We start from the raw sequence: 12247 nt of genomic DNA, 5'->3' as shown, positions 1-12247 counted from the left end.
TCACAAGGCTGCTAGGTCAATTAAGAAAATTACAAAGAAAAAAAAGAGGCTCTGAAAAGCAAATACTCTGCAATCCTGGCCATTAGAATAACTAATTGACATTTTGAGGCTTCAGGTCTTAAACTCCTGCTGGAACTTACTTCACTATTGTTCCTTTTCTTCTCAAGTAGGGGATGCGGGTCACTTCCTCTTCCTTTTACAGCCTAAAGAATGGGGAATGTTACATCTGAGCTGCGAGTGAGCTGTTTTTTTTCCCTCCCTGCAAACCAGTCCTAATAAAGCGGAATTCATCAGAGCCAAGTATCAGATGTTAGCATTTGTACATCGCTTGCCTTGCCGGGATGATGACAGCGTGACTGCCAAAGACCTTAGCAAGGTGGGTCATACCTTTTAAAATGGATAAAATGTTATATTGTTTTGTTTGGAAAAACTTAAAGAGGGGGTGCCTGGGTCACTCAGTCGTTGAGCGTCTGCCTTCAGCTCAGGTCGTGATCCCAGGGTCCTGAGGTTGAGCCCTGTGTTAGGCTCTTGTTCAGTGGGAAGCCTGTTTCTCCCTCTCCTACTCCCTCTGCTTGTGTTTCCTCTCTCGCTGTCTCTCTGTCAAATAAATGAATAAAATCTAAAAAAAAAAAAAAAAACTAAACAAAACAGGAAAAACAAGAAAGCAAAAAACTTAAAGAGGAGGAAAAGAAAAAACAAAAAACTCTGTACTCTAAATAATTAATAACAGCCCTTTTTGCAGTTCGTTTCATCTTTAATTTTAGTTCAAGCGGCAGCCATTCATGTTAGTGGAAGTACAAGGGCAAAGAGGAAAAATAAGTATGTATCTAGAAAATGATTTGCATTTTTCATATATGTTTTAAAATTATACTTCTGTAATTTTTTGTTTAACTTTGAAGTAGGAACCATCCTTGAGTTTGTTTCTAGAAGGGACTAGAAAGTTTGAGGGACTTCTTTAGTTTTCTGGACTGCATACTGAGTAGGATCTTCAGGAAGCAGGATGACTCAAAGCTGTAGTGCTTGGGATTCTTTATTATACTTGTAAAATGAGTAGATGGCTTCCTTTATGTGGGCCTTCGCATGTTTTTCAGAAATGCCATGAGAAATATGCATTTTTTTTTTTCAAAGCACTGCTCTTAGGAAACGTTCACACAGTGTGGGTGCTCACAATCAGAATTTTAAACTTTGCACAGAATATTTATAACTGTTACTTTCGCTTATTAATAAGGCTTGGCATGGGTTTTTTACCACAACTTAAAAATGTTAAATACATTAATTTTAAAAATAAGGTGTGGCTATAGATGCTGGAGTAGATTTCTGCGTTCTTACAATAAGGGTTATTGCATTTTGGACAATTCTAAGTTAGACCTGAAGGAAAGCAGCTCATCTTCTGCATATGTAAGAGCTTTTATGCAGTGGTACAAAATTTGGTATACTCAGGCCCATTTCCCACCCAGAAAGACTTGAAATACTACATACAAGGCCAAGAATGGTGTTGTGGAGAGGGTGTGCTATAAGGCAGAATCCTGTAGCTTACACAGTATAGGAAATGCAGCCCTAACATCCTAGGTTCAGTAGTAAAAGCAAATAATAATGATGTTTATAATGACAGCAGCAGTAGTTTTTGAGCATTTCCTGTGTAACAGGCTCCATGCTAAGCACTCTGTTATATCTTCAACTCCTAACCTGTGAATACATGGCATTTTTATCACCATTTTAGAGCTGAGAAAACTGAGGTTCAGAATGCTTAAAGAACTTCCACAAGGTCACGTATCTTGGACAGTGTATGGTTTGAATTTCAAGTCTTTGAGACTGCAGAGCCGTGTTCACCCTCCTTCTCCTACCACCTCTCACTTCAAGTCTGGTTGCGCCACCTAGACAAATCATGCTTCTGGGCAGATTGGCCCTCCCAGGCCTCATTCCCTTCTCAGTAAAGTAGGCATGGCCCCTCGTTAGATCCCCGGGGTAGTTGTGAGCAGCAAGGGAGAAGTGCTGCTTCCACCTTCCTGAGCTAAATAAAGATTAATTATTACTAATATAATGCATATGAAAATGATGTGCCAGCTGCTCTGGTATACCACTCTTTATACTTGTAACAAAAATTTTTTTGGTTTGTGTTTTGTAGCAACTCCACTCAAGTGTGAGAACGGGGAATCTGGAAACCTGTTTGAGGCTGTTATCTTTAGGAGCACAAGCCAACTTCTTTCACCCTGTGAGAAAAGCATGAATTGATTCAGATATTAAATTGAAACGAAGTGGGTTGTGTCTGTGTAGCCTTTGGTTTTATTTAATTTGCTTGTTTGTCTACTTTTTATTAATATTTCTCAGGAAAAAGGAAATACCCCACTCCACGTCGCCTCCAAAGCAGGGCAGATTTTACAGGCGGAATTATTGGCAGTGTATGGAGCAGACCCAGGCACACAGGATTCTAGTGGGAAAACTCCTGTGGATTACGCGAGGTGAGAGACCTAGATTCTTGTCACTGCCTTGGTTAGGGATTATTTATGTTGGGTATGATTCATTGCTAGGTGGCTAAATTGTGTATGATTAACATTTAACCCCTTTAAGTTAAGGATTTACATCCTGCCGTTTTGCAGATGAAGACATTTCAGATACGTATGAGCTCAGAGCCTGGCAAAGTCAGAGGAGGTAGAACCATTAACGAGTGTGCTTCGCTTCCAGTGTTTCACATGACTTCTAACGCAGTGGTAATTTGAGCCATAGTCAGGTATCAAGAATTGCAAAACCCGGGGCACCTGGGTGGCTCGGTGGTTTAAAGCCTCTGCCTTCAGCTCAGGTCGTGATCTTAGCGTCTTGGGATCGAGCCCCGCATTGGGCTCTCTGCTCAGCAGGGAGCCTGCTTCCTCCTCTCTCTCTCTGCCTGCCTCTCTGCCTACTTGTGATCTCTGTCTGTCAAATAAATAAGTAAAATCTTTAAAAAAAAAAAAAAGAATTGCAAAACCCACTCCTCAGTTTCTTAATATGTTTAGTCATTGCTTGAACTTAAAAACAGATCTGTGCAGATAGGTAAGCGATTAAACAAGTAATAGTAAAATGTTAATTGTAGGTTTTAGGTAGCAGACATCTGGGTGCTTGCCATAAAATCCTTTTCAGTTTCTTCTTGGTTTAAAAACTTTGTAAAATGCTGGAAAAATTAATACATAAGTTAGTCTTGAATATCATTTAAATGATAGAAGATGGTTCATCTTTCCTTCTTTTTCCAAATTAACTTTTTATCAACTGCAAAGCGCTCTATTCTGTTCTGCAGAAGATAAAATGGGTAAGATGCCAAAACTGTGCCATCCCAGAATTTCTTCTTCTTCTCTCATGGAGGAGATGAACAATAAATGCATAAAAGAGTTAAATGAAACAAGATAATATGGAATTAATTGCCAGAATTGGTAACTGGTCTTAAAAGGCATATGTAAGTTTTCTTCATTGTGGCCTAGGTCAGTAAGAAACTTCTTTATTTTTTTTTTATTTTTTTTTTTTTTTTAAGATTTTATTTATTTGAGAGAGAGGCAGTGAGAGAGAGCATGAGCAAGGAGAAGGTCAGAGAGAGAAGCAGACTCCCCATGGAGCTGGGAGCCCGATGCGGGACTCGATCCCGGGACTCCCAGGATCATGCCCTGAGCCGAAGGCAGTCGTCCAACCAACTGAGCCACCCAGGCGTCCCAGTAAGAAACTTCTTTAGTTGGTCTTTGAAAAATGGGTTGGATTTGGGTATGTGAAGGAGGGGCTAAAGCATTCCAAGTGAAAAAGAAAGGCATGATTTAAGTTCAGGAGGGAGAGCTGGACGGGCATGTTCAGCACAGCAGAGGACTTTACTAGGTAGAGCAATGTGTCTGGGAATAAGAGCTGAGGTATATAGTATTCCCTGGATCTGAGACTCCACTGACTGTACCAAGTCATCATTATCTCATATACCACTAAAAATGAGAACAACTCGGCTGATTAAATGATGACAAACCATCAATTGTAGCGTGCTTCCTGATTTCACAGCTGTTAAAAAAAAAAGAGGAGGGATGCCTGGGTGGCTCGGTGGTTGAGCCTTTGCCTTCGGCTCAGGTCATGATCTCGGGGTTCTGGGATCGAGCCCCTCATCGGTCTCTGCTCAGCAGGGAGCCTGCTTTCCCCCTCTCTCTCTGCCTGCCTCTCTGCCTACTTGTGATCTCTCTCTCTCTGTCAAATAAACAAAATCTTTAAAAAAAAAATGAGGAAAAAATATACATATCTCAGAAATCAAACATGTGGTAGATCGAAGGAACGTCCTATAGTGTCTTGAATGGTGGGAAGAGAAAGTTTCGGCGTTTAAGGGAAGAGAGCCCTCGGTACATGATACTTATTATCACTTACCTTGTAGTTTCCTCGTGTGCCTTGCATATATAATAGTTTCTCAGTGTAATAATTTATTTATATGCCTGGTTACTAAACAGATTTCAAGCAGCTTAAGCATTCACTTCATGAATGAAGAAAGGCAGATCTTGTGTTTTCTGTTAGGCAAAGTAAGGTTTTAGGAGGTAAAAGTAGCTATGAGTGGGAGCTGTGCATTCTGTTGGTCTGTCTCTCCCTGAATTACAAACCTTAAAGTGGATACTAAACTCTCACCCAGAATCAGACTGGCTGCATCAGGAGCCTCTAGGGGAAAAACCTTCTTCAAAGTACTGACGTTCACACTCATCCCATCCTTACTGATGCAGAATTCCCAAGGTTGGGGGCCTAGATTTCTATATGTTTTTAAAAACACTTCAGTTAATTTTTGAGAACCTCTACTCTAGACCATTTATTAGTTTTATTTTCTACCTCATTAGATGAAGTTATTCTTTATCGCTCCCTTAAGTCTTTAATTTCTTTATTAAGCATTCTGTTCTGTAAATTAATAAAGGAATGGGGTAGTTCAGATTGTGAAAACAGTTTATAAAGGTGGGAATCAAAGTAGACCTTGACCGTTTACCTCACACAAAAGGTTGATTATTCTGAGAAGTCACATTTGGTAAATTGCTCAGGTGTCTTAGAAGACATCTCTGTACTTTTTTATTCTAGACCCAGTGGCTGGTGAGGAATATAAATGGTACTTTGTTTTCTCTTGGTAGGCAAGGAGGGCACCATGAGCTGGCAGAACGCCTTGTAGAAATACAGTATGAGCTGACTGACAGACTAGCCTTCTATCTCTGTGGCAGGAGACCAGGTGAGTGAAAGGACAGCAGTCTCTCTACACCTTCAGTCAGGTAACAAAACTCTGGAAAAACAAGTTGGAACACTGTTACCCAAGATCTCTGCTTCAACATATCCTTAAGAAAATTGCAAATAAGGATTTTTATTTGAAATAACTATAACATATTCAGTTTTATATGAAAGGTATAGTCAGTCAAAACTTCTGGAATTTTGGTTTTTAAGACTTTAGCTCCAGAGGAGTAACTATTTTAAGAACCAAAGAGCATAATTGAATGTGCCCTATAGTTCTTGTGCATAATGGGACTAAGAATGGAAGAGCAGAGCAATAACTTACGTAGTTATTTGAAGAATTCTCCTATCAAAGGAATGGAAGAGAGTCCAAAAATGAACTTTGCCAAGTTTATTTATGAAGTAGAACTGGAGTCAGCAAACTGTGGTCTGTGGGCCAAATCTAGCCTGTCACTGTTTAAAGTTTTGATGCAAGATAGCCATGTCCATTCATTTACATATTGTCTGGCTGTTTTCATGCTACTGTCACAGAACTAAGTAGATTGAGGGCTGCCTGGCTAACTTAGCAGAGCAGGTGACTCTTAATCTTGGGGTCATGAGTTTGAGCCCCACATTGAGTGCAGAGCTTACAGAAGGAAAGAGAGAAAGAAGGAAAGGAAAGAAGAGAGTAGATTGAGTAGTTGCAACAAAGACCATATGGCTACAAAGCAAAAAATATTTACTGTCTAGACCTTTACAGAAAGTTTGCCAATCCCTGATTAGAATATCCACATACACCTGTACAGTGGTTCCCTAACCTGGTTGTATGATGGACTTAATAACTTGGTTGTATGATGGAGTTAAGAGCCTCTGGTGTGGTTCCCAGGGAGATGGGGTAAGCACACTCCACCCTTTCTTTCCTGCTAACTACAATTTAAAACCCTGGACCAGAAACATGGAGTAGCTATCTAAGGACTCTGGATGGTGGTTTAGGGAGCTCAAAGTACCATCAAGCTGGTGGTGAGTGTCCTGTTTATTTTACTTCTGATTCGGCCTTTGTGATAGCCTGAAATCTGGAACTGTATAACAGGTGCAAAGAAGCCTTCTCTCTCTGGTCTATGGAGCAGTAAATGGGATCTTATGAGACAGAGAATTGGGGGGTTCCCCTGGGGTTTTTTTCTCCTTCCTTTTTCCCCACTCTAGCCGCTAGGCAGTCATGTGGCTGCAGCAATGGCAGCACAGCTGCCTAAATCTCTGACCAAAAGTGTGAGGAGAATCCTAACTGCATTTTTTTTTCTATTCTCTCATCACTTGGCCAGGAGGCAGAGCCTAACCTGGTCAGTTGCCTGCTAAAATTCTTCTATGGAGAATATTAATGTTCTCCATAGAATTTAAAGAAGACTCAGCGTTTCACAACATCATACACAAAATGTCTGGGATATCAACTGTAATTACTTGACATAGGAAGAACCAGGAAAATTCCGAAGACTTGCAGGGGAAAAGATAGTCAACAAATGCCAACCCCAGATGACACAGATGTTGGAATTAATCAGACAAAGACTAAAGCAGATAGCAACATCATGCATTAAGAAGTAAGGGTGAATGTTCTTGAAGCAAATAGAAATATAGAAGGTCTCAGCAGAGAAACTGACCCAGATAGAAATGCTGAACTGAAAAATACAATAATGAAAATTTTTAAACTCACTGGATGGGCTTAATAGCAGACTGGAGATGACAGAAAAGAGTTAATGAATTGAAATAGAACACTAGAAATTACCCAGTTTGAGCAATAGGGAGAAGAAAGAGTAGGAGGAAAAAGAAAGTGAACACAGAGCCCAGGGACCTATGTGACAATATCAGAAGGTCGTATTTGTATCCTCAGACTCCGAGAAAGAGATCCAAAAGCCTGGTGCAGAAAAAATATTTGAAGAAACATGGTTTCAAAACTCTAAATTTGGCAAAAGACGTAGACCTCAGATTTAAGAAACTCAGAGATTCCCAAACAGGATAAACTCAATAAAATCCTCCCTCAGACACATGAAAATCAAACTGCTGAAAACCCAAAGACCAAAAAAAAAATTGAAAGCAGCCAAGCGGAAAAAAAATGACAACATATGAAAAGACGGTTTGAATGGCTGTGGTTTTTAACTACAAAGAGTCAAGATGAAAAAGAAGTAGAACAATTTTTTAAAGTCCTGAAAGGAAAAAACTATCAATTCATAATTCCTCTTCCAATGAAAATAACCTTCAGGAATGAAGGCAAAATAAAGACATTTTAAGTTGAAGAGAACTAGTTGCTCTAACAGAAATGTGAAAGAAAGTTCTTTGGGTAAAAGGGAAATGATACCATAGGGAATCTGGAACTTCAGAAGTGAAAGAAAAGCAACTGAAATGATAAATATCTGGATAGATATAATAGACTGTTTACCTCCTAAGATCTTTGAGATATGCATGGCAGTTTAATGCTTGTCTAGTGGGGTGTTCAGCATATGTCAGTGTGATACATTGATAAGGACGACATAAAAGGGGAGCAGGTAAAAGAAATATGGAGGTGAGGATTTTACATTCTTCTTAAGTTGACAAAATAGTCTAAGTAGACGAAAAGATTATGTATACTGTAATGCATAGTACAACCATTAAAAACAGTCTACACAATGGAAGGTGGTCAAAACCTCTAGAGATAAAATGAGATGTTAAAAATTACTCAAATAACAAAAGAGACTTCAAAACATTCCAGAGAAGAGAAAAAAGGAGAGAAAGAGGAACAAAAACCTGAGGCTCAAACAGAAACTAAACAAAAATTCTAGACTTAAATCCAAACATATTAATAATTACATTAAATGTTATGTTAATGACATAAATGTACCAAATAAAAAGCAGAGATTGTCAGAATGGATTTAAAATTAAAAATGAGCTCTAATAACTATATGCTCTCTATAAGAAACCTACTTTAAATATAATGATAGAAGTTAGTTAAAAACAGAAAGGTATAAAAAGATATATCCTGGGAACACAGTAAAAGAAAGCTAAAGAGTGTATGTTAATACCAAACAAAGTAGGGACACCTGGGGGGCTCAGTCAGTTAAGCATCTGCCTTCAGCTTGGGTCGTGGTCTCAGGGTCCTGGGATCGGGTCCCATGTCGGGCTCCCTGCTCAGCAGGGAGCCTCCTTCTCCCTCTCCCTCTGCTGCTTCACCTGCTTGTGCGTTCACTTTCTCTCTCTAACAGATAAATAAATAAAATCTTAAAAAAAAAAAAAAAAAAAGAACAAAGTAGACTTTCAGGGCAAAGAAAATTAGCAGGGATAGAGATAACAGTTTTCCAAGGAGATGTAACAATTCTAAATGTGTACACACCTAGCAACAGGGTTTCAAAATACATGAAGCAAATTTTGATAGAACTAAAAGGAGAAAAGGTCAAATCCCCAATTCTTGGATATTCAGCAGTCTTCATTTAGTAATAGATGGAACTGGTAGATGGGAATCAGCAAGGATATGGGGCACTTGTCTGGTGCAGTTGGTAAAGCATGTGACTCTTAATCTCAGGGTCATGAGTTCAAGCTTCACAGTAGGGATGGAGACCACTTAAAAAAAAAAAAAACAAATAAAATGAAATTTAAAAGAAGAAAATCAGCAAAGATAGCAAACTGAAACCAAACCATCAGCCAGCTGCATGTAGTTGACATTTGTAGTGTGCTCTATCCAACATTGTCAGAATACACACTCCTTTCAAGTACATGTTGAATATTAACCAATTAGACCATATCCTGGGTTATAAAACAAAGCTTAACCAATCTAAAAGAATTAAAATCTTAAAGAGTATATTCTCTGACCATAATGGAATTAAGGTACTAAAAAGTAATAAAACTGTAACTGGAAAATTCCCAAATGTTTGGAAATTAACACAGTTCTAAATAATCCATGGGTCTAAGAGGAAATCTCAAGGAAAATTAGAAAATATTTTCAGATGAATGAATTATGAGATGCAGCTAAAGCAATTCTTAGAGGAAATTTTATAGTATTAAATTCTTACATTAGAACACAAGAAAGCCCTCAAATCCTCCAGCTAAGGTTACTCTATAAGGAACTATGAGTTTCAAAAAGAAAAAAAAAGAAAAGAAAAGAAACTATGAGTTTCTTACTGCTTACTCATCCAAAAAGATGAGTAAAATAAACCCCAAGTAAGCAGAAGGTAGGAAATAACAAAGATAAGAGCAGGAATCAATGAAATTGCAAAAGGAAAACAGTAGAGAGAAATCAGTGAAACCAAATGCTGATTTTTGAAAAAAAAAAAAAAACAAAAACAAATAAATGTCTAGCCATATTATAAATAATACAATGCACACAAATTAGACAACTTAGATAAAATGAACCAGTTCCTTGAAAGCCACAAACTACCGACCACCTACCCAAGAAGAAAGAGGTAAATGCATAATCTTAAATTATAAAGAATTTTAATTTGTACTTTAAAACATTCCATTAAAGAAAACCCCAACCCACATGACTTCACTGGTAAGTACTGTGAACAAGTTGAAGTGATATTGCCATGTAGCAATTCAACAGATAGGTTTTTTTGTTTTGTTTTGTTTTGTTTTTAAAGATATTTCTTTATTTATTCGACAGAGATCACAAGTAGGCAGAGAGGCAGGCAGGAAGCAGGCTCCCCAGGACCCTGAAATCACATCCTGAGCCGAAGGTGGAGGATTAACCCACTCAGCCACCCAGGCGCCCCATCAACAGATAGGTTTTATGACTCGTGTGATTTGCTAGCTTTGCAATTATGATTCTTAGTGGACATTTTTAAGGGTTAGGAATTCACACTCCCAAGTTTTGCACATAAAATGAGACTATTCTACCAAACATTTGAAGAAGAAATAACATCAGTTCTACATGATATTTAGAAAAGAAAAAGGCAGGGAACATTCTGAACTCATTTTGTGAGGCTACCATTACCTTAACACCAAACCCAGCAGAGACAGCACAAAAAAAAAAAGCCCTCGTGAACATAGACACCAAAATCCTCAACAAAATGTTAACAGATTGAGTCCATATATATATATATATATATATATATATATATATATATACACACACACACACATACATATATATATTTTTTATATAAATATAAAATAACCAAGTATGGTTTCTAGATGCCAAAACTAATTAAATATTTGAAAATTGATATGATTTATCATATTAACAGAATAGGAGAAGAAAACCATCAATCTTATCAGTTGATGCAGAAGAAGAATTTAATAAAATTCAACATTCCTTCATGATAAGAAAAAACTTAGCAAACTTGGATTAGAAGGGACTTCTTTAAGTGGATAGAGTATCTGTAGAGGGATGATTGGGTGGCTCAGTCAGTTAAGCATGTTCTGGGATTGAGCCCTGCACCGGGGGTGGGGTGGGTGGTTCTTGCTCAGCAGGGAGCCGCCTTCTCTCCCTCCCTCTGCCTGCCACTCTCCTTGGCTTGTGCTCTCTCCCCCTCTCTCTGACAAAATCTTAAAAAAAAAAAAAAAATCTGTAGAAATCCACAGCTAACATCATCCTCAATGATGAAAGATTGAATGCTTTTGCTCAAATATCAGAAACAAGGCCAGGACATCCACTCCCACCATTCCTATTCAACATGATACTGGAAATCCCCCAATACCATAAGGCAAGAAGAATATAAAGCATACAGATTGAAATGGAAGAGATACAACTGGTCATAAATAAGATGGTTTCTATGTAGAAAATCCCTAGGAATCTACAATAACATTCTTAGAACAAATAAGTGAGTTTAGCATGGTTGCAGAATATAAGGGAAATAATGAAAAATCAATCATATTTCTATAGATTAGCAGTGAACAATTAGAAACAAGCTAGAAAAACAATACCATTTATAATAGCTCCAAATTAGATGCTTAGGTAATAAATCTGACAAAATATTCATGGGCTCTGCATGCTGAAAACTACCAAATGCTGCTGAAAGAAATCAAGGAAAACCTGAATCAGTGGAGAGAGAACTGCGTTTATGAGTTAGAATAGTAATGTGTCAATTCTCCACAAATTGATTTGTAAAATTAATGCAATTCAAGGATTTTCTTGTGGACATAGATGTGCCAATTCTGAAATTTACACAGAAAAGCAGAGGAACTAGAATGGGACCATTTTTGCAAAAGAAGAATGTGGGCAGAATCATACCTCCCAATTTTAACTTGTGCTGTAAAGCTCTGCTGAACTCAAGACCGTGGTTATGGAGGAGAGACAGACATACAAGTCAGTTAAACAGTAGAGAGAATCCAGAAATAGACCCACACAAATTTTTTCAGTCGATTTTTTGAGAATTGCAAAGACAATTCAGCGGGGGAAGAACAGTCTTTTAAGTATATGGTGTTCTAACAACTGGACATCTATATGCAGATATAAAAACTTCAGTACCTTCCACCTGGCATAAAGGCTGTAACTCAAAATGGATCATAGATCTAAATGTAAAACCTAAAAGTATAAAACTTCTAAAGAAAACAGAAGAAAATCTTTATGATCTTGGATTATGTAAAATGTTTACATGTAACTCCAAAAGCACAACCCATGAAAGAAAATATGGGTAAATTGGACTTCATAAAAACTGAAAGCTTTTGCTCTGCAAAGGCTACAGTTAAGAAAGAATGAAAAGACAGGCCACAGACTGGGAGAAAATATTAGGAAATCACGTGTCTAACAAAAGACTTGGACCCAGAATATTTATACCTAAATATATAAAACTCAACAGTAAGAAAACAAACAACCCAGTACAAACTGGGCAAAGACCATATCCAGATGCCAGATAAGCACATGAAGTTGAGATGCTCAGCATCATTGGCCATTAGGGAAATGCAGATTAAAAGCACAAGACACCAGTATACACCTATTAGAATGACTAAAATTTTAAAACCTGCCAAAGAAACTGACAACATGAGTGGGAAGATGTGAAGCAACTGTAACTCTTATATTGCTGGCTGCGAAACAAAATGATAGAGCTACTGTGCCAAAAAGTCTAGCAGTTTCTTACCAAGTTACATACACATTTACCTAGTACCTACATAACCTAGCATTCCC

General features: G+C 37.9%; 1 protein-coding gene across 18 annotated transcripts in view; it reads left to right on the top strand.

The window, feature by feature from the left end:
* The window catches only part of GIT2 (GIT ArfGAP 2), a 48355-nt gene that overhangs the window by 7033 nt on the left and 29075 nt on the right, over positions 1–12247 (top strand). For all 18 annotated transcript variants that reach the window (XM_047696230.1, XM_047696226.1, XM_047696240.1 and 15 more), the window contains 4 exons: positions 271–376; positions 2126–2212; positions 2329–2459; positions 5094–5188. In XM_047696230.1, coding sequence (XP_047552186.1) covers positions 271–376; positions 2126–2212; positions 2329–2459; positions 5094–5188 — 419 coding nt within the window. The remainder of the gene's footprint in view (positions 1–270; positions 377–2125; positions 2213–2328; positions 2460–5093; positions 5189–12247) is intronic.

Source organism: Lutra lutra, chromosome 12 (assembly GCF_902655055.1).
Source record: "Lutra lutra chromosome 12, mLutLut1.2, whole genome shotgun sequence".
Classification (NCBI taxonomy): Eukaryota; Metazoa; Chordata; class Mammalia; order Carnivora; family Mustelidae; genus Lutra; species Lutra lutra.
Note: the sequence above shows the minus strand (reverse complement) of the source record. Positions and strands in the feature narration are given on the sequence as shown.